At 39.9% G+C, this 23,328-nt stretch overlaps 1 protein-coding gene across 1 annotated transcript in view; it reads left to right on the plus strand.

Annotated features, from left to right (window-relative positions):
* The window catches only part of Syn1 (synapsin I), a 48,954-nt gene that overhangs the window by 10,354 nt on the left and 15,272 nt on the right, over positions 1-23,328 (plus strand). The window contains 4 exon segments of the mRNA XM_028884905.2: positions 1,077-1,134; positions 1,236-1,327; positions 2,259-2,415; positions 2,973-3,062. Coding sequence (XP_028740738.1) covers positions 1,077-1,134; positions 1,236-1,327; positions 2,259-2,415; positions 2,973-3,062 — 397 coding nt within the window.

The following is a 23,328-nucleotide window of genomic DNA, read 5'->3' on the forward strand; positions in this document are numbered from 1 at the left end:
GTGCAATGTAAATGTGTCAGAGTTGCTGACTGTGTACATGCTAGTGACCAGTGTCCCTAGGAGTGTCTCTTCCTTTCATCCCCCTTCCATGAAAATCCTGACTGGAGCTTCTGTGAAGAAGCCTATCTGGCGGTGGTGGAGCAGGCCTTTAATACCAGTAGAGGCAATTGGATCTCTGGGAGTTCGAGGCCAGCCTGGTTTACAGAGTGAGTTCCAGGACAGCCAGGGCTACACAGAGAAACCCTGCCTCAAAAACTAAAACCAAAAAGAAAAAAGAAGAAAAAGAAGCCTGTCTGGTAGAAATCCTGAGCCTGGGAGAGGAGGCTGCTGGAAGCTGAGCTTAGCTGGAGTGGGGCTAGAGACAATGACACAGCAATTTGTGATGTGCCTACTGCTGCTGCTCCTACTCATCTTCTTGAGGCTTCCTCTCATCCTCAGCTGCATTCCTCCCTTCCCCATCATTGCTGGCTACAGCTTCTTTACAACCAGCCGAAGCCTGCATTTCTCAATTGGCTGCTCCTGTTCAGATGCAACTGTCCACCCATAGCTGTTGGGTCCCCCACAGCAGATGACACCCATGATCAAGGTGCTGCTTCATAGTAAAGGAAAAAACAGAGAGATACTTCGGGCCCCTGATGACATAAGTACCAAGAACCACACAGGCAATGAAACATAACACGCCACAGGCACGTCATGTATTTAAACTCTCTTAGGTTTTTGGCCGTTTACAGACCTCCATGCATTCAAAGTGACCTAGCACCATTCATTTTCCAAAGCTTTTTACTGGAACATTTAGAATAGTAATGTCATGAGATATCATATTTTGGGACATGCCTGCCCTCTAAGGTTTAAGAAAACATCTCACAATGTCTTTTATATACTTCCACAGAGATTATAATAGACTTTATTCACAAAGTATTGTCAATTAATTTTTGCAAACTATTACAATTTTAAAGTATTACATGTTTTCTGTACCAGCACTGAAGGGGAAAAGAGTTGAAGGGACCAGCCTAGATGTGGTCTTCATGTCTGAGATCCGAACATTAATAGATGTGCCCTTCTGTATTTCTCTCCAGGGCAAAATACTTCAAAGGGAAGAAGATCCATGGAGAAATTGACATTAAAGTAGAGCAAGTAAGTTGAGCAGATGGGCTTGAAACTCCATTGTCTGGGACTCACTTACATGATGTGGGTGAATCATTGATTTTTTTATTTTTTATTTTTGTCTTTTCCAGGCTGAATTCTCTGATCTCAATCTTGTGGCTCATGCCAATGGTGGGTTCTCTGTGGACATGGAAGTTCTTCGGAATGGAGTCAAAGTTGTGAGGTGAGTATGAAAAAGGCACAATGGTGTTTTGGTAAAAAGTATAAAGGACTCCCTTATAACTGAGGAAGAGTCACTAACTCCCTATGCATCTTCAGTGAGCAAAATCTTGGGTTTTGCTCACTGGTGGGGGAGTCTAAATAGCCAAGGATCCTAGCAGGCCACAAGGAAACTTTCAAATTATTCATTCAACAAACATTTGTTAAACATCTACTTCATCCTAGGTGCTGTCCTCAGCACTTGACACCAACAGATATTTATTTAGCACCGACGACTGTATGCCAAGAGCTCTTCTACATGCTGAGTGACCTAATGGTGAACAAAACAAAACACACACCCCCAAAATATAAAACCCTTTTGCCCTTAACTTGTTCTATAAACAAATAAGAAGAAAATGTAAAAGCACAAAGCAAAGCCCAGAATAGTAAAGCAGATGTAGGGCTTTTTGGAACATAATGGGGTTTGCAGTTTGAATAGGGTGGCCAGGCAGCATAAGAAATGGTTGAGAACGTCCTGAAGAAGGTGAAGGAGAGATCCTTGTAGGTTTGCTGGGTAGAATATTGCAGACAGAGGGAAGAGCTCACATATCCCCTGAGGCTGCAGTATATATTCTGAGGAGCATACTCAGAAGACAACTGAGAGTCTGAGAGACTATGACCAGGGAGATGCCAGAGCTCAATGGGTAGAGTTGCAACCTGACCTTCAGCAGACAGGAAAGTCTGAAAAGGAATCAATCACCAGATGGGGAAAGGGTAGGAACAATACTCCAGGCAGAAGGATCAGCTTGTGCATATGTGCAGAGAGAAAAAGACACTTTGCAATTTCCAGAAGCTATGAATACTTAAAAATTCAATAGAGTAGTAGGGAACTTCCTGGCTGGTGGGGGAGCCGCATACACACACACTCAACATTCCTATCCCTGTCCCTAACCCAGGTCTCTGAAGCCAGACTTTGTGCTGATCCGCCAGCATGCCTTCAGCATGGCACGTAATGGAGACTACCGCAGTTTGGTCATTGGGCTGCAGTATGCTGGAATCCCCAGTGTTAACTCTTTGCATTCTGTCTACAACTTCTGTGACAAACCCTGGGTGGTAAGTTACAAGAAGAGTGCTACTAGAGATGAAATTGCTCATATGTACATGTGGGAATCTGGAGCCACTCTCTTTGGGGAAGTGAACATATTTAAAAGTTTAATATGTGAGTTAGCTTTACATCACTGTAACAAATACCTGAGATAATCAACTCACAAAAAGAAATGGTTTATTTTAGCTCAGTTTTCAATGTTTCAATACATGATATGTTGGCCCTGTTGCTTTGGGCTTGCAGAAAGACAGGGCATCGTGGTGGAAGTGCACAGTGGAACAAAGTTATCTCTCTTGTGGCATAGAAATAAAACACAAAGAGAGAGAAAATAAGAAACCAGGGATTTATAATTCCCTTTAAGAGTACCCCACAACAACAACCTAAAACATCTTAGGTCATACCTCTTAAAGTTTCCACACCCCCCACAACAGTACCACTCTGGGGAATAAATTTTTAACACATGAGCCTTGAAGACATTCCAGATCCAAACTAGCCCTTGCGGTCCCAGCTTAAAGACTCCCCTGAGGTAAGAAACCTACTGATCCATGTCTCCTGGTTCTCATAGTTTGCCCAGATGGTTCGACTACACAAGAAGCTTGGAACAGAGGAATTCCCTCTGATTGATCAGACTTTCTACCCCAATCACAAAGAGATGGTAAGCCTGGGAGAATAGAGTGGGAAAGAGTCAGAACTACTGCAATATTATCAATGGCTGTATTGGTAGTATGATATCTGAGTTTTACAGGTGGAAACTTTAGAGCAGTGGTTCTCAATCTGTGTGTCATGACCCCTTTGGGAGTTACCTATCAGATATCCTTCATATCAGATATTTATGTTACAATTCATAACAGTAGCAAAATTAAAGTTATGAAATAGCAACAAAATAATTTTGTGGTCCAGGGGGTCACCACAACATGAGGAACTATATTAAAGGGTCACAGCATTAGGAAGGTTGAGAACCACTGGTGTAGAAGAATAAAGTTGCTTTGTGATTAAGTCTATATTATGCAAGTTGAGTGGCCTTTGTCCAAAATGCTTAGAAATCATAAATGCTTCAGATTTCATATTTTTTGGATTTTGAAATACTTGTGTTTGTATAAGGTATTTTGAGTATTGGACTCAAGTCCAAAGTTTATTTTTATTTTATATGTGTGTGTGCTTTGCCTGTATGTGTGTCTGTGCACCACATTCATGCAGTGCCCACGGAAGCCAGAGAAGGATGTCAAATCCCCTGAAATTAAAGTTACAAACAGTTATGAGCCTCCATATGGGTGGTAGAAACTGAACCTCAGTCCTCTGTAAGAGTTCTATTTTTTTTTCTTTTTCAGTTTTTCAAGACAGGGTTTCTCTGTGTGGTTTTGGTGTCTGTCCTGAATCTCACTCTGTAGATCAAGCTGGCCTCGAACTCACAGAGATCCTCCTGGCTCTGCCTCCCGAGTGCTGGGATTAAAGGCGTGCACCACCACCGCCCGGGTTCTGTAACAGTTCTTAATCTTTGAGCTATCTTTCCAGCCTGGGATCTGTTAATCCTGAGATTCACAAGAAAAAAACCAATTCCACAATTTTGAGCCAAATTTGAAGCAAGATTTAATTAAATACTACCAAGGATGAACTTTGGTCAGGACCATCCTCTGGAATTCCCAGCTGAGTAGCTACAAGACACATGTTGTAGGGGCTTTTTAAGGACAAACCTATATGGCCACTGTATTTTCCCATGTGATTTGGCTGTTATTTTCCATGAACTATAGCTCCCATCATCCCGGGAAGTTACCTATTGTTTAGGCAGGTCGGGCTTACAGGTTAACTTTAACTTTGGGTCTTAGAGACCCAAGTCTAAACATAAAATTAAAATGTTTCACATACACTTTATTCACATAACTCAATTACTCTTATACAGTATTTTTAGTAAGCTTGTGTTTTGACTGCTACTTGTCACATGAGGTCACATGTAGAACATGACACTTGTGGAATATATGGTGGCACTCAAAAGATTTCAGAATTAGGAACATTTCAGATTTTTAATGAAGGATGTTCAACCGAGACCACAAATTTCCTAAAGTTACAAATAATAATTATTGATCCCAAAATTTATTAAATCCTATTTTTATGTTGTTCATTCTTACTAGTACTAAATATGTATTTCTAGTGTGAATTAGCAGAATTAACATAATGAATCAGATTGCATTCTATGTAGAAATCAAATAATTGTTATTAACATTATGAAATATTCCTTCTGATAGAAATTTTACCCATATTTGAAACTAGAATTGCCAATAAAAAATTTCAATAGCAGTATTATAAATTATTTGCAAATAGAAATTGAATAATTGTTTATTATCATAAAATATAATCACTATTAATACAAATGATCATTAATAGTAAAAATTATTGTAATTGATATATATTATAGGTACCAATATTATAAATTAAATTAGAATTTTTATTAGAAATCAAAATAATCAGCCATATGTGATGGCATGGATCTGTAGTCCCAACACTTAGGAGGCAGAGGCAGGAGGATTGTGAGTTTGAGGCCAGCCTGGCTACATAGAAATCAAATAATCATTGCTAGCATCATCAAAGAGTATATGTAACTGTATCACAAATTATGCTTGCATTATTAGTGTCTGGAAATATGCTTGCAAATTAGAAGTGCCTGTTTTGAAATATATTCAAATCGAAATTATCATTACTAATATTTGATATAACAACTAATACTATAATTTGCGGCAATTATAACAAACTAAGGTTATCAATATATGTGATTAGTATTTATACTTAGAAGAAATCAAATTGTTAATATTTCAGTGGCTATTATAGTTATTGATATTTACATTATGGTTACTATAAATTATAAGTACTGTGGTTATGAGTCAAATTTTAGTTATAAATAGAAATTGAATTGTTAGTAATTCCATCAGTGTTTAGAATTAATTGCTAATATTTCCCAATGCTACAAGTTGTATTTACTTACATAAATAAACATTACCAATTTTATGACTTAAATTATAATTAAATATTAGTGATAATCTAGCATTATTGAATTTATTACTAATACTGCAAGTAGTATGGTTGCTCATATAAATTAACAGTGTATGAGTTAGGTTTATTTACAGATTAAACCATTAGGTGTTTGTTTTGTTGTTGTTGTTGGGGTTTTGTTTTTGGTTTTTTTTTTTTTTTTTGGTTTTTCAAGACAGGGTTTCTCTGTATAACAGCCCTGGCTGTCCTAGAACTCTCTTTATAGACCAGGCTGACTTCAAACTCACAGAGATCCACCTGCCTTTGCCTCCTGAGTGCTGGGTCTAAAGGTTTGCTCCACCATGCCCGGTCAAACCATTAGTTTTAAGGAAATACAATTTGTTTATCACCATTATTATTTATTCCACATTCTTTGAGAACCGGTTCAGTAAAAGGCCATTATGAGCATGGACTCCATAGCTGAAATTTCTGTATGGAAATCCTAGCACTACAACTTATCTACTAACACATGAGATTTTATTTAAGTTCCATGCGCTCCAGTTTATCCATCAGTAAAATGCAGGTGATAATATTTCTTACATCATAGAGTTGGTGTGAGAATTAAATTGCTTAATAAATGTAAAATAGTTAAACACCAGCACCTGGCATATCTTATCTGCTCATTATGGTATTTTTTCTATTGCTAGGTGATTGTTCTTATCATGAAAGGGTATTGGACTTCATCAAATACTTTTGATGATTTATTGACATGATCATGTGGCTTTTGCCCTTTATTCCATGAATATACTATATTATATTAATTGATTTTCATGTTAGTTGATAGCTTCATTAATATGTTTATGGTGTGTCTGGGCATTAAAAATTGCATTACTGGGCTAAAGCTCACTTAGTCATAATGTAAATCCATTGTGGAATTCAGATAGTATATTGTTAAAGATTATTATGTCTGTGTTTGCAAGGAATACTAACCTATTATTTTCTTTTCTGATGTGCTTTGGGTTTCTGGATACTATTGTTCTCATAGAAAGAGTCTGACAGTATTGTATTCTCTTCTGTTTTGGGGGGAGAAATTGGTGTTTCTTCTATAAATATATATTTGGTGGAATTCATCAGGAAGGCATCTAGTACACGGCATTTTTTTCTGTATTTGATTTTATTATACTGGGTTATATAAGGCCATTTTCATGTAAGTACTTTGAGCAACACCCACCCCATAGCTGGCTACCCTCCCCTTTCACTTTTCTCCCCCTTCCTTTAGTTCCCTCAGACAATTTTAATTCTATTTTCATGTCATTTGTATAGATGCAATTTTATGCATCTATAAAAAAATCTAGGACCAACAGAGAAAGCATATGATAGTTGTCTTTCAGAAACTGACTTAATTCACTTAATATGATTATCTCCAGTTACATCCATTTTCCTGCAGATGACATAACTTCATTTTTCTTTATGGATGAAAAAGTCTAATTTTGTGTATAACCACATTTTCTTTATATGCCTCTGTTGAGGGATACCTGTATTGGTTCCATAATTTAGCTATTGTGAAAAATGCTGTGATGAAAATTGATGAAAAATGCTTTTGGGTAAATATACAGGCATGATGTAACTAGGTCTGCTTATAGATAGGTCTATTTCAGTTTTCTGAGACCTTAACATAAGATCCAAAACTCTAAAACTGATAGAAAAAGTAGAAAGAAAATGCTTCATGTTATTGGCATAAACAAGCACTTTCTAAATAGGACTCTAGTCATCCAAGAAGTTAAGGCCAACAATTGACAAATAGAACTTCATGAGGAAACAGTTAATCAAGACAGCCTTCAGAATAGGAGAAAATCCTTACTAGCTGACAAAGGATTGATATGTACAATATACAAGGAACTCAGTAATCTAAATAGCAAAAACTCAAGTAACTCAATCAGTAGATAGGTTAATGAAATAAGTAGACAGTTCTCAAAAGTAAAAAACACCAATAAACATGAAAAAATAATCAGCATTACTAGCCACCAGAAAAATGCAAATTAAAAATTCATTGAGATTTCATCCACACTAATCAAAATGTTAGTCATCAAAGAAACAAATAAGGCTGTTATTGGCATATGTGTTACTTGTTACATCTTCTTGATGAATTGATTTTATACACTTATCTCTAATGAAAATTTGTTTCAAAGTCTGTTTTATCTGATATTTGTATAGCCATTCCAGCTGTCTTTTTGCTATTATTTACATGGTAATTTTCCCATCAACCCATGTTCTTCCTATTTTTGTATTTAAACATAAAAAATGTCAGCCAGGACCCACACAGCAGAAGGAGAGAATCAACTCCCACAAGTTGTACCATGATCTCCACGTGGTGGATTGTAACATGGGTGCATATGTGGATACATGCACACAATAAATAAATGTGATAAAGGATTTTTTGTTTTACTTTATAAGAGTGCTATCCAGCTGGACAAGGTTGTGCATACCTTTAGTCCCAGCACTCAGGAAGCAGGGGCAGGAGGAGCTTTGTGAATCTGAAGCTAGCCTGGATAACATAGCTCCAGTACAGTCAGGACTACATAGAGAGACTCTATCATTCTTAGATAGATAGATAGATAGATAGATAGATAGATAGATAGATAGATAGATAGATAGATAGATAGATAGATAGATGCAGCAAAAACAAGAATGCTGTCCATACACACAAAATAAATAAATAAATGAATGAATAAATAAATAAATAAATAAATAAATAAATAGATGAAAAAAGGTATCTCTTGCCGATAGCATATAATTTTTTCCATGTTTTCCATTAATGATGCCTTTTTTAGAAAGATTTTTATTTTTTTAATTTTATACATATGAGTATTTGCCTGCATGTGTGATGGCTGCCAAGTGGGTGCTGGAAACTGAACTTAAGTCCTCTACAAGAGAGCAGCAAGTGCTCTTATCTGCTGAGCCATCTCTCCATCCTCATTCTGCCTTTAAATGAAGTATTTAATTTATTTTCATTTAATGTAATTACTAGTAAGTTAGAATTTATGTTTGCAATTTTTTCCTTCTTTTATTTCTTTTTTTCTTTAAGACAGTGTCTCACTTTACAGTGCAAGATGGCCTTGACCTCACAATGTAAATCAGACAGGTCTTAAATATAATCCTTCTGCCTTGACCTCCTAAGATTAAAGGCATATTCCACCACACGAAGATAAATATGGGTGCTTGTAGTGGTACTAGGATTTGGACCCATGGCCTTATGCATGCTATGTCAATGTTTACCACTGAGATATTCTCCTGTCCCCTTCTTTTATTTTTTTTGGTTTCTTTTCTTTTTTTTTTTTTTTTTTTTTTTTTTTTTTTTTTTTTTTTTTTTTTTGGTTTTTCGAGACAGGGTTTCTCTGTGTAGCTTTGTGCCTTTCCTGGAACTCACTTGGTAGCCCAGGCTGGCCTTGAACTCACAGAGATCCGCCTGCCTCTGCCTCCCAAGTGCTGGGATTAAAGGCGTGCGCCACCACCGCCCGGCTTTTTGGTTTCATTTTTCAGACAGAGTTTTTCTGTGTAATTCTGGCTGTCCTGGAACTCACTCTGTAGACCAGGCTGTCCTCAAACTCACAGAGATCAGCCTGCCTCTGCCTCCTGAGTGCTGGGATTAAAGGTGTGTGCCACCACAGCCCAGCTCTTCTTTTATTCTTATGTTTGCAAATTTGAATTTTTTTCAGTATTTGCTTTTTCAAACATATAGTTATCTGTTAATAATTTTTATGTTCAATATTGTCTTGAAAAGCACTTTAATTATCCTGTTTCTTTCCTGTTTAAAAAAAATATTGCTTTTATGTGTAGCATGCACAAGACCCTGGGTTCAATCCTTAGCTAAATAAATAAATAAATAAAATTTTTGTGTTTTCCCCAAAGATTATAATTTATTTAACTCTAATTGGAATTAATTTCAGTAGCACATTTTTTCCTCTGTATATTTTTATAGCTTTATTCTCATGTTCTTTTGTGCTATTATTGGCATACAAATAACAATCTTTACCAATTGTGTGCCAAAGACTATAATGTAATTATATCCTATATAGTTGCCTTTTAATTCAGGGAAGAAAAAAGTATAACAAGCCAAAGCATTAATGCCATTATTTGTATTTACCTGTAGAGCAGGCTGGATGGAACATGCCTGGAATCCCAACATTTGGAGATAGAGATAGTAGGGTCAGGAGTTCATGGCCAGCCTCAGCTACACAGAGTTCAAAGGGCTACGAGAGACTATCTCAAAAAATACATACATACATACATCTATATGCATATATGCATATGTAAAACACCTGTGTGGTTACCATAACAGTTGTTCTTTATTTCTTTATGAAGATTCAAGTTACTAGAGTGTCATTTCATTCTAAGTTTTTGTTTTGTTTTGTTGGTTTTTCGAGACAGGGTTTCTCTGTGTAGCCCTGGCTGTCCTGAAACTTGCTCTGTAGGCCAGGCTGGCCTTGAACTCACAGAGATCCACCTACCTCTGCCTCCGGAGTGCTGAGCTTAAAGGTGTGTGCCACCACTGCCCAACCAAGAACTGTTTTGTTTTGTTTTTTTTTTTAATGGAAAAAAATACATACTGTTGTGCCCAGGTCGCAAGACCCCAAGCAAGACCACAACAGAGCCAATATCCGATGCAAGCACACAGAGGTTTTTTAATAACAAAACAGGCAAGCCCCGAACTTGGTCCCTGGTCTAACATCCGACACAGCAGCTGGAGGAGAATGGCCCCTGAGCACTCACTTTAAGGGGTTTATATAGGAAAGGTTTGCATGAAGCTTGGGATTGGACAAGGGGGCTAGGGGTGAGGTAGTTCTTTGAAGTTACTGGCTGAACTATAAGCATGAGGTTACTGATAGCTAACAGGATTCAGGGTATCTACAGAGACATAAATTTTTTTACTCTCTATGTCCTGCTTTTGTTGAACCCAGAATATATATATACATTCAGATTTATTGTTCTAGTCCTATTCTCCCACAAGTTTAATTTCTGGTCAGTTGAGTCCATTATTCCCCATATCCTGTTTTACCAAGTCCAGGATATATATATTTATTGTTTCAGCCTTATCTTCCTATGAGTTCAACTTCTAATCAGTTCTAAACTGCTGGTCAGCAAATACCTTTAGAGGAGGCTTGGGGGATTGGGGAGCGTCTCTCAAGATGGCTACTTTTCAATTTTTCCCTTTCAATACATAAATAAATGTATATATTTAAAATCACTGCTCTATAGACTTTGTCTAGTAAGTCCAGCATCGCAGCTTAAGTAGAAATGTTAAATGACTGTCATTGTCCCTGTGCTTATGCCATATTTTCTTATTTCTTCACACAGTTTGTAAATTTTTGTTGAAACTGTCCATCTTAATCATAGGTAGCAACTCAGGAATCATATTTTGTTCCCTCCACCCTGAGTTTATTTCTGTTGTGTTTTTAGTGACTTTCCTGAACTAATTCTTTAAAAAGTTCTATTATTAGCCGGGCGGTGGTGGCGCACGCCTTTAATCCCAGCACTCGGGAGGCAGAGCCAGGCGGATCTCTGCAAGTTCGAGGCCAGCCTGGGCTACCAAGTGAGTCCCAGGAAAGGCGCAAAGCTATGCAGAGAAACCCTGTCTCGAAAAACCAAAAAGAAAAAAAAAAAGTTCTATTATTTATCATGTGCAGCCACAGAAGCCTCTACTCCATTAGTGATCAGCTCTTAGTTGAGCAGATTTTCTTTTCTTTTTTCTTTTGAGACAAAGTCTCACTGTATAACCCCAAATTGACCTGGAACTCATACAGTTCTCCTGCCTCAGCCTCACAAGTGCTGGGATTACAGGTACATGGCACCACTGCTGGCTAGATAGTGTTTAAACATCAACACCTTGTTGATGAGCTTGGTGTGCATATTGAGGCATGCCTTTAATGCTCTGGCAGGCTATTTACACCTTCACTTCTGCTGCTTGTGTAGAGCTTCAGGGTCAGCCAGTTCTCTTGGGATGGGGTTTTGGAGAATTCTAGCCCTGTTCTATCTCATCTAGTGGTTGCTCTAATGTGAAAAGGCAAAATTACAACAATTTAATGATTCTTTTTGTATTCTCTCATACAATACATCCCAACTGCAGTCTCCCCTTCCTTCACTCCTTCCACTTCCTCCTCCACCTCCCCCCCCCCAGATTTACTCCTCCTCCTTTGTTTCCCATCAGAAAACAGCAGGCTTCCCCAATTTAATGATTATAATTGGCTTTATTTTCAAATCTAAAATCAATTGAATTTGTTAATATTCTGACCCACCCCTTGAAATCCCTCTCCTTGTCACCACCCTACATCCTTACATAAAACCCTCATTTTGGGGTTGGGGATTTATCACAAGGCTCTGGGTTCGGTCCTCAGCTCTGGGGGAAAAAAAAACCTCATTTTAAGGAAAACTCCTCCTCCCCCTTCCTCCTTCCCTTTCTCTCCATTCCCAGAAGGTGTGCACACCTTTGCTTCTCTCCCTTCTCTTTCTTCCTTCTTTCTCTCTTTCCTACTGTTATACCCATTTCTCAAAACTCCCAGAGACCACCAAGTTTCCAATGCAAGCACATAAGGGTCCTTTTATTCAGGTTCAACCTGGGCCACCACACAGCAGATGGAGGAAATGTGGTGACAGCCACAAGCCCAGGTGTAGAGAGTTTTTATAGGGAAAAACCACAAGCTGGGATTGGGTAGAAGGGATATGGGGCAAGGTGATTTTTTTGAAACTATTGGTCTAGACTTTGGGTGGGAAACCATACGTGAAACCATTGGGTTAGACTTTTGGTGGGGAACCACAATCTGCTGATCAGAGTTATCTGGGCTGCTCAGCAGGATTATCTGGATATCTTCAAGAACCGTAAACTGCTGACAGAATGTCTGCAGGAGCATACTGCTCTGTATCTGTTCAAATTGTCATGGCACATTCCTGAGGTCCTTCCTGGAACTGAGTACAGCAGGTGGTCTGAGATGGTAGCCCTTTCCCTAAGACGGAGCCTGTAAAGTCAAGTCTAGACTTGACTTTCTTCATCTTTCTCTTCATCTCTCTATTATAATAAACTCTCTGCTTGGATGTAGCGCCTGGGTGTGAATGACTTTCCATACACCACCGCCCACCCCCCCCAACCCCCTAACCCCCCACCCCACCCCACCCGCTGAGTCTGCCCAGCGTGTTTGCCCTCAGTTGTGGGATACCCTGGCCTGGCCAGCTGTTGGTTCCTCACTCGTGCAAATTCATAACAATACCTTATTCCACATAGTATAATAAATATTCTAATGAGCTCAACAAAGGAGGTTAATTTTATAGACATTAAAGACCAAAGAAAGCAGCAACAAAAGACAAAAAGCAGATTAGTCATTTCAAATTTACTCTTTGCAAGCTGGGAGTGGGGAGATAGAACCATAGAAAAATAACTGGTTAAGATAAGGTTACTTCATGTTAACTAGTTTTTGAGGTAGGGTCATGCTATGTAGCATAGGCTGGCCTCAAACTGACTCTCTCATCTTCCTGTTGCCCACCTTTTGAGTGATGGGATTATGGGCATATGTTACCATGCCCAATTTTATATAGCACTAGGGATCAGATACAAGGCCAGATCTTATGCAAGCATTCTACTGTTAAGTTTTAAACCTAGGGCAAATGGCTGAGGTGCCTATTTAACATATCAAAGCAGACCTGGCAGCCAGGTTTTCCCAGCATTCCTCAGTCCCTACATGTTATAAAATGTGCCTGGCATTCCTCACCCTCTACCCTAAACTCTCCAACCCAGGGGCTCGGCTGCCCTTCCCCCAGAGGCTTCTCCCTATACAATCCAGACATTTTGGTTACCCTCTCATTTTGTACATTTGGCCTTCTAGTAGCTGCACCTGGTTCCTCTCTCCTGTCTCTATTCTCCTCTCCCTCTCCCCACATGGCCCAGCTCAGCCTGGTCATGTCCACTCTGGACTCTCCCAGATGTCTCTGTCTCTACCTATGCTCTCCCACATATCTATAATAAACTTGCTCCTCCACCACACCCAGGAGCAGTCATGTCCTTTTTAATTCCTTTTTTTCATTCATCTCCAACCTGAGCTACATCTCCAGCTCCATGTTTACTTTTTTGTAAAGATAAAAAGAGACCAACTGAAACTGGCCTGCTTGGAACTTTCTCCTGATTTATTGGAAGATTAGATAGTACCTTCATTTTGGTTTTGTCATAAGAAACTTTAGAATGAGTGATTCCATTTTGATTTTTCCCTCTTACCTGTTGGACCCTAGTGCAGGATCTCAGTCCAAAACAATTGTTATCTTACAATTTTCATTCAATTTACTATAATTCATGAAAAGGCAGCTTTTTTGGATTATTATAAATTTTTGGTTACTTAATAGAGTGCAAAAAAAGGTAATGTTAGTCAGGTGTGATGGTAAACACCTGTAATGCTAACACTTGTGGAAGCAGGAGGATCAGGAATGCAAAACACATATTGGTTATATAACAAGTTCAAGATCAGCCTGAGCCACATAGTCTCTCAAAAATCTTATAAAAACGATTATTTTTTTGCTATTCATGCTGATTTTATTTTATCTTTTTACATGTAATTTATAATTATTCCAAATAATAAAAAGTAAAAAGAAACTTGCACATTTTCCTAAAGCATTTATAACATTGATAGCACAAAAATTAAAATATACACAATTTTACCCATGAATATCAATGCAGAAATCTTGAACTATTAACTAATAAATATAAAACCACACTAAGAAATACTAGTTTTTAGGCCTTTTAGTACCCTTACCCACATGACCTGCTGTCAGTCTTGACAGTGTATTTTGATCCTGTTTTATCTCAAGGTCTAGTGCAAGAAACCATTACACAAGATTCAGAGGCAGACACTCCAAGGAAGGCAGCCAAAATCTTGTCTTCATTTTCTTTCCAGTGTTCAGAGAAGCACATAATACTCCATAGACATTGTAAGGCTGCCTTTTGGAAAAGCAGATTGCAAAGGTGGTGGTTTAAGGGAGTAGGGACTCAGGCCAAACCAAGGAGCCCAGGAACAGCAAAAACACACAGAAATGATAAAAGGGAATCCCAGATAGGGAGCAACAGCAAGGTCTGGTGAATAGTACCATGACAGGAACTGGGGCTGAGAATAAGAACTATGAACAAGGAGCAGATGGCCAGGGGTTGGGAACAGGGATAGGGAGCAGAGACCAAGAAAAGAACATATGGAGTAAGTAGCAGAGTGTGGGAGATAGAGGGTCACAGCAGGGGAATGAGAGTTGGGACTGTGAACAAGGAGATGACTGAGACTAGGGAACAGGGGTAGGGAGCAGAGACAAGGAGGAGGAAACAAGGAAGAGCAAAGGAGGGCAGGGAGCAGAAAGAACAATGGACAAGCGGTAGCACCCAGGGGAAATGAATGGCTGCAAGCATGCCACTCAGGGACCAATGTTATCCTTTCTTGTCAGTATTCAAGAAGGCCTTTCATGCTACTCCTGAACCCTTTCCATGGACTCAGCTCTGAACCTTATGGAATGCTACTTCTCAGCCACAGGGACCTGTTGGGAAAAGCCATGCCCCAAGGGTCAATAAGTATGGCTTGGTATGCCTTGGCTAGAATGAACATGATACCTAAGTCTCCAAAATTCTAGCCACTATGGGTTAGAGACAGAATTTGCTAAAATTAGAAGCACAGTAACCTGTGTTGGTGATGGGAGTTGAAATAGAGACTTTTTGATCTGATCTGGTACAGAGAGAGTCTCCAGAGTGAGGACAGACCAGCAATGAGAAATAATTCCTAAGGAAGGCAGGATTCATGGCAGGGTCCTGGGGCTGAGTGTTTGGGAAGCAGGTTTGAGAGCATCTGATGTCAGAGAGGGGCTCCTATATTGAGGTAGTGGGCCAGTAGACACTTGAGAAGGGGTTCCACCTACATCAGAAGTTGCTGGAGAGCTCCACAAAGAACTCAGCAGGATATACAAGCTCAATGGAAGATAAATTGTCCACATCTGGGAGGTGTAAGCCTAGGCATTGCTGCTTCCACTAGAACCAGGAGCTGGTTTGTAGAAAAGATCTGGATGGAGATTTAACCACATCTTAATGATTGTCAGCCAATCTTCCTTTTTTTTCCTACTGCTTTTCTTCCTTTTTCTTTCCATTTTTCGTTTTTCTTTCTTTCTTTATTTATCCTTTTCTTTCTTTTTATTTGTGGTACTGGGTATCAAATTTAGGGGCTTGTTCATGCTAGGCAAGCTATCTACCATTGGGCTACATCCCTATTATTTGTTGAGACTGTCTTACTACATAGTCCAGGCTCACCTGAAACACTCCAAATGTTCCTGCTTCAGTCTCTTTTTTAAATTTCATTTTTGTGATTTTTAATTGTGTGTGTGTTCATGTCTGTGAGTGGATATATGTACATTAGTGCAGGTGCCTGCAGAGGCCAGAGGAATCAGATCTTCCTGGAACTGAATTAGAGGTAGTTGTGAGCCACCTGATGTGGGTGCTGGTAATCAAACCCAGGTTCTCTGGAAGAACAGTATATGCCCTTAACCATTGAACCATTTTTCCAACCCCCTGCCTCAATCTCTTAACTGTTAGAAATACAGGCATGTGTCACCTCAACTGAATACAAGTCTTTTTTTTTCTTAAGTTTTTATTTTTACTGCAAGTATGTGTTCCTGTGTGTTTGTATATGTGATATATGAACACTTTAGAGGGTGCACATGGAGACCAGAGAAGGGCATTGACTACCCTCCTCTATTCTCCACCTTATTCCTGGAAGAAAACCTGGAAATCCTTATTTTCAGCTACGCTGACAGTCAGCAAGTCCCAACAATCCTCCGGTCTCTGCTCCATTGGTGCTGGGCTTACAGGTGTGTGCAGGATCATGCCTGGCTTGTTACTTGGGTGCTGCGATCTGAATTCCAGTCTTCAGGACTGTACAGCAAATGCTCTTAACCACTGAGCCATCTCCCTAACCCCCTGAGCCCCCAATCATCTTTGAACAAAACAAAATCTTGGTATGGTGGCGTATACCTTTAATGACAGCACTTGGGAGGTGGAGGCAAGAGGATCAGGAGTTCCAGGCAAGCCTGGGCTGCTGGAGACCTTACCTCAATAAGACAAAACAAAACAAATAACTGTCTCAGACTTGAATTGGATGTGACTGTACATACCTATAAGCCCAGCACTCTGGAGACAAAAGAAGGATTAAGAATTGGAGGCCATGGCCCTTTCTGAATGGAGATGGAGCAGTGGATGGGGAAAGGGATAAATGCTGTGGGTGGGGGAGGGGAAAGGGCAGGGGGAGGAATGAGAGGAGAGGAGGGAGGGGAAACTGTAGTAGAATGTACAATAAATAAAAAAATAAAAGAAAAAGAATAGGAGGTCAGTCTTGGCTACATAGACACTCTCTTTTCATTCTCCTATCCAGAGAGAATTTGTGCTGTAATCCTTTTCTTTTGTGGAGTTTCACTATTATAAAAAGTGGAAAGACTGTGACTTACATTTTTGCTCAAATTTCTAAAGGTCTTTTAATAAAAAACCCAGAGCCTGATATTGTAGTAAATGCTGAGAGAACAGAGTGACAATGGAACAAGTCACTGCCATGTCTCACCTCGCCAACTCCATGAATTCTCTGTTTGAAAGCCTCTGAGTCCTCAGCTGAAAAAGCTCTCTAGCTGGGAGGCCTCTAGCTGAAAAGGCTTCAGCTAAAAGAGTTTCAGCCAAAAATCTTTAGTTCCTGTCTCCTCATGCCTTATATAACTTTCTCCGCCCAGCCATATCACTTCCTTCTTAGTGCTGGGATTAAAGGCATGTGACTCCCAAGTACTGGGATTAAAGGTGTGTGCCACCACTATCTAGCTCTGTTTCTCTCCTAAACTGAATCAATCTCATGAAGTCCAGTGTGGCTTTGAACTCACAGAGATCCAGAGGGATCTCTGCCTCCCGAGTGCTAGGATTAAAGGTGTGTGCCACCACTGCTTGGCCTCTATGTTTAATCTAGTGGCTTTTTCTGTCCTCTGATCTTCAGGCAAGCTTTATTTGATACACAATATATCACCACATTACATAAATCAACTTCCCTGGGCTTGTGATGTAACTCAATGTAGAGCACTTGCCAAGCATGTCTCAGGCCCTAGGTTAAATTCCCAGTAAAGCATAAACACACAGATTCACTTCCTCATCTGTCACTGGGTCGTGGGGGAGAGATAGTTCACCATATGGTGTATACGTTGGGAGATATTCTAGCAGGGGTGTTTTCCATCTGAACATACCTAAGATCATAAATGTGTCGGGGGGGGGGTCAATCAATAGGAAGTATGTATGGATAGATGGGTTTTTATGAATGGAAGGACTTTTATCAGGATTACTAATGGGATAAGTATCAGTGGTGGTATTTGTGAATGACCAGATTGGAAGCTTATTGAGAGGACTAGGGAAAGATATGAATGGAGAGGTTTATCATTCCTAACTGAAATGGGGAGATATGCTAGTAGGTCACAATTGGTGAATGGGAAAATTTGCCAACAAAGATTGTCTCATAGGCAGATAGTCATGAATAGAGATATTTGTCAACAAGGGAGGTGCCAACAGGTGGGTAATTATGAAGAAAGATATTTGTGGCTGGGGTCCATCAGCAGAGAGTAGATTGCTGCTGGGTATTTGTAAATAGAGATATTTGTCCATATTTTGACCAATGAGGAAATGACTATGAAATAGGAATAAAAGATTATTTCTTAGTGAGGTATTTGTGACAGAGAGGATTGTCTCCATGAGGAGAAAGGACTAATCAACAGAAAAATTTACAAGGGCTTGGAAATTTAGCTTCTGTAGCCTTGGCAAGAGTAGAGTTTTATACAAGTAGGTATTTGTCCATGATGAGGATTGCAGTGAGTAACAGTACCTCATTTGGGAGGTTGATTTTTTCTAAAAGTCTTTGAGAATATTGATACTTATCAGAGGAGAGATTTGCACACTAGAAAGTACCATATAAGCATCACAATAATAAGAATACTACAAATGAGCCTATTAAATATTTGTTACAATCTGGAGGGAGATTGTCAAAATTATTAATTAAATTTAGTTTTGTCTCCAAAATGCACTAAATTATTGCTACTAATACATCATTTCCAATTTTGTTTATTATTTCTTATATCAAACAAAATGTTTGTATTGTAATAATCATTACTGATAATTATCACTACTAAAGTTGCACATTAAATCCTATTTACTGTGATTACTACTTGTAAGCACTACATTCCTAGCACTGTTTTAAGCACTGAGCATGTTATTTCATTTCATACATCCATTATCCTTATGAATTAGGCATGTTTTTATGCCTATTTTGTAGATGCAGGAACTGAAGCACAGGCTAGTAATTTGATTTTCCCAAGAACATATGGAAGGAGCAAAATTGGAATGTAGATGACCCGACTTCAGGGTTCATGCCTGCATAGAAATTAGGCCACAGTTATTAATATTGCACATTTAGTTATTATTATAAAAGTTCCATGATATCTTTTTCTACAGGGCTCAGGCTGGGGCTCTAACTCAGGCCTATGTGCCTGCTGGCAATGGCTATTCTGACAGAGGACCTGAATTCAATTCCCAGCATCCACAAGGTGGTTCACAAACAGCCAAAACTCCAGTCCCAGGTGAACTGATGCCCTCTTTTAGACTCCTTGGGCACAGACATACATGTAGGCAAAACTACTCGTACACATAAAATTAAAAACTGAAAAAGGAAAAAAAAATGCATCCAAAGGGCAATGGCCGCACTCTTGCAGGCCTCAGGGACTTGACCTGACTGGGACTGTTAGGGAATAAAGAAAAGACAGATACACAGAAACACAGACACACATACACAGAAAAACTGTGGTTGGATGGTCCAGGCTGTTTGATGGAGAAACCACAGCCCTCTTTCCCCATTCCCTGGCTCAGCATGTTTATTATATATAGTTGAATAGGGAGGTGGGGTATTGCATACAGTTGAACAAGGAGATAGGGTTTAAAGTATACAGTTGGATCAAGAAGGCAAGTTTACTAATCTTGATAGGAGCAGTCTTCAGGTCCTAAACATGGGTGGGGAGAACTACAGTGGACATTTTCTGCACACACTGTCAGCATTTGCATTTGGACTCCTGAGAAAGGCTTTGCCACCTTCTGAGCATTACTCAGGGATGGCTTTGCCTCTCCTATGAGGCTGACACTGGAGTCCTTGACAAGTAATGCCCATGTCAACAGCACGCATTCACTCAGGACTTCTTTAAGTGGAGTTTTACTGTCCTAACCCCAAATAACCAACATGGAGACTTAAGATTACTTATAAATGCTCAGCTAAGTCTTACGTTTTAAATTAACCCATATTCCTTATTTACTCTCTGCCACATGGCGATACCTTTACCCTTATCCTGCTCCCTCTGTGTCTGGCTGGCAACTCTTCTGACTCTGCCCTTCCTCTACCCAGCATTCTGTCTGTCTCAGGCTGTCTTGTCCAGTCTCTTCCTGCCCAGATATCGGCCAATCAGCTTTTTATTAGCAATGAGAGCAATACATATTTACAGTGTACAAAAGGATTATTCCACAGCAGACTTCACTCAATCTCTCCCCACAGGGCAAATATACTTCATAATCATCTTCCAAGCCTTACTACTTTAAAGGGTCTGGGTAAGGCCTGATATGTCCATTTTTTAAGGAGAAGGACTGAGGCTCAGGAGAGGGAAAAACCATTCCCCAGGTCATGAACTGGGCTGGATCTCATGCTATGTAATTCACAGGGCTGTAACCATTCCATGCACTTAATCTCAGCTATGATAGAATCTTTCTCAAAAAGGGTCACAAATGGACATGCTAACTTTTGAGGGTGTCCAATGTTTTTTTCTAGAAAAAAGTGGTGGGTAATGGGGACTCCCAGAACTATAAATACTGCCAAGAGCTTGTGCCAGGTCTTGGGGAAAATGGCCTTGTATGATGTTCTGAACTCTATATACCCTGAGGTACTTGTCAGCCCTGCCCATGCTATGCTGGTGCTGTTGCAATTGTTACCAAGGCATCCCCCAACAAGACTGCAATACCCAGGGGTCAGTAAAGGGTGCAGAGATGAACCACTTGGGAGACAGTTTCAGGGAACAGCATCTGCTTTATTGTAGATGAGCAGCCACATGTATAGTGGAAGCCTATTGACTATGAAGAAGCACATAAAAGGAGACATGAAGAGTGCAGACATGTCCACAGGCCAGCTACTGGCTTCTCATGCTACTTCAGAATTCAGTGTTCTGACTTCTGGGAATATTCTGTTTTGATGTGCTATGCTTCTTACTTAGAAGAGCAGTGTGCCAGGTAGGCTGCCTGCATTTTCTCCTACACAGTGGGTACAGGTCCTATCTGCATGGTGGACGGGTTGGTGGAAGAATGGCTCTTGATACTAAGTTTCATCCTTCCCCTGCCACCTTCTGCTTTCTTCCAAGGGCCAAAATGTTGAGAACTCTAGAGAACAGACCCTGAAGTCAGGGAATCTCACTGATGTTCAGGGAGCTGGTACTAGAGTTTGATGACTGGACAGAAGCTGCCAAAATCTTTCTGGCATCTGAAGCAATGTCAACAAAGTTACCAAGGTCAAAACAAGACCTCAACATCTCCCTTGCAGTTATACCCATCAGCACAGTCTTTATGCAGACATTGTTGCTACAGCAGGCATTCTCTACTCAAGTGAATACCATGTGCTCAAAATCTGCCTGTTCTAGGCTGGGTATAGTGATACCTGTTTGTATCCCCAGAGTTAAGGAGGGTGAGGCACGAGGATCATGAGTTCAAAGTCAGCTTAAGCTACATAACAAGTTCCAGGCTAGTCTGAGCAATATAGGAGATATTGTCTTTTAAAAAATTCTGGGGGCAGGCTGGAGAGGTGACTCAGAGGTTAAGAGCACTGTCTGCTCTTCTAAAGGTCCTGAGTTCGATTCCCAGCAACCACATGGTGGCTCACAACCATCGGTAATGAGATCTGGTGCCCTCTTCTGGCCTGCAGGGATATGTGCAGACAGAACACTATACATAATAAATAAATAAATGTTTTTTTAAAAAATTCTGGGGGCTGGAGAGATGTCTCAATGGTTAAGAGCACTGACTAGTCTTCCAGAAGACCCAGGTTCAATTCCCAACACCCATATGGCAGCTCACAACTGTCTGTATCTCCAAGATCTGACACCCTCACACAGACATATATACAGGCAAAACACCAATGCACACAAAATAAAAATAATTTTTTTAATTCTGCCCATCCTGATACACACACACACACACACACACACACACACACACACACACACACACACACTTAGACCTGGTGGAACCTCCTAGCGATGTAAAAACTGTAAGCCAGGCTGGCTTTAAACTTATGATCTTCCTGACTAAGCCTTCCAAGTGCTAGGGTTGCAGGCAGGGCATCATATGCATATGCATAGCTGTTCTTGTTTATAGGAGCAGTGGGTAGTCTGATGGGAGGGAATTTGAGGGTCCTTTTGTTCACCAAAGAAGGTACATTGGAGTTGTTTGTTTGTATGTATGTTTGTTTTTGTTGTTGTTGTTCAAGCAAATTCATGTCAACCCAGTACTTCAGTGTTTTCTTGAGTGTCTCAATCTGAAATTCTGGTTCCAGAGTCAGAATCTTTGTAGTATAGGCCAGGACCTTGGGGCTGGAAGGGATTGGACAGACCTGGACCCATCTGTGGGAATTGGAAGTCCTAGAGAGATGTTTGTCATGTTTCCCATTCAAATTTTACAGAGAAAGATGATCAAGAAATTCGAGAGTCAGTCCAGAGACCTGGGTGTTCCTAGTTTTAAACCCTACGTGGGCCTAGGGGATAGAACCTAATTTTATAGTGTTTGCTCCTTGCCTAGTACCACACAAGAAAAAAGAAAATAAATACATTAAACCCTAATTCCACACCTGTGTACAGTGTTTCCTGCAGAGTTGGTCGGAATAAAAGAAACAAGAAGAGAGTAGATCAGAGTTAGAGATTTCAGCATCATTCCTTTTCTTCATTGCACTTCTGGGTATAAGGCCAGGTGTATCCCATTTTTCAGAGTCCCTGGCTAGGTGGCAATGTCTCTAGGTCCACTTCCTTTCACTTAACTCAGATTTAGGAATTATAACAGCTTGGATGGGACATCTTCATTATAAGATGTCCTGAGGCAAGGACAGACGTTTACCATTTGATACGGTAGTTTTCAATGAATTTGTCAATAGGGTGACATTTGTGAATAAGGGAATTTTCAACTGTGCATAATTTATTAACTAGAGAAGCTTGGGCAAGTAGGAGTTAGAAATTTCTATAGTAGGCATGATGTGGTAAGAGGATTGCAGCAAGTATGAGGCCAGCCTGTCTCAAAAAGAGGGGTAAATAGGAGCTAGAGAGATGTCTTAGTGGATAAAGCACTTGTCATGCAAGTATGAGGACCTGGGATTGAATCTCCAAAACCCACATAAAACTGGGCAGTGGTAACTTGATCTGTATGTAAACTGGGAGGCAGAGAAAGGAGAATCCCAGGAAAGCTAGCCTGGTGTATGCAGTGTCTCAGATAAAGTAAGGCTAAGGTCAGACACTCAAGGCTGTCAAGGAATATACAAGCCTTTACTGGTACACACTGACACATACAGAAAGATAAAAAGGAAACAAAAATAGTAATAATCACTGTACTAAGATGTCTCAAAATATTGAGTAGAGAAAATATTCAATACATTGGAGTTGATAATGCAAAGTAAATGATCATTACTGATTTTGCAGGTTCCCAGTGCTAACGCCAATGTTGAGATTATTACCGATATATCATTTTTTTAGCAAAGTATAAAAACCCAACACCTCAGGCGGTGGTGGTGCACGCCTTTAATCCCAGCACTCAGGAGGCAGAAGCAGGTGGATCTTTGTGAGTTCGAGGCCAGCCTGGGCTACAGAGTGAGTTCCAA

This window comes from Peromyscus leucopus, chromosome X (genome assembly GCF_004664715.2).
Source record: "Peromyscus leucopus breed LL Stock chromosome X, UCI_PerLeu_2.1, whole genome shotgun sequence".
In the NCBI taxonomy this organism is placed as follows: Eukaryota; Metazoa; Chordata; class Mammalia; order Rodentia; family Cricetidae; genus Peromyscus; species Peromyscus leucopus.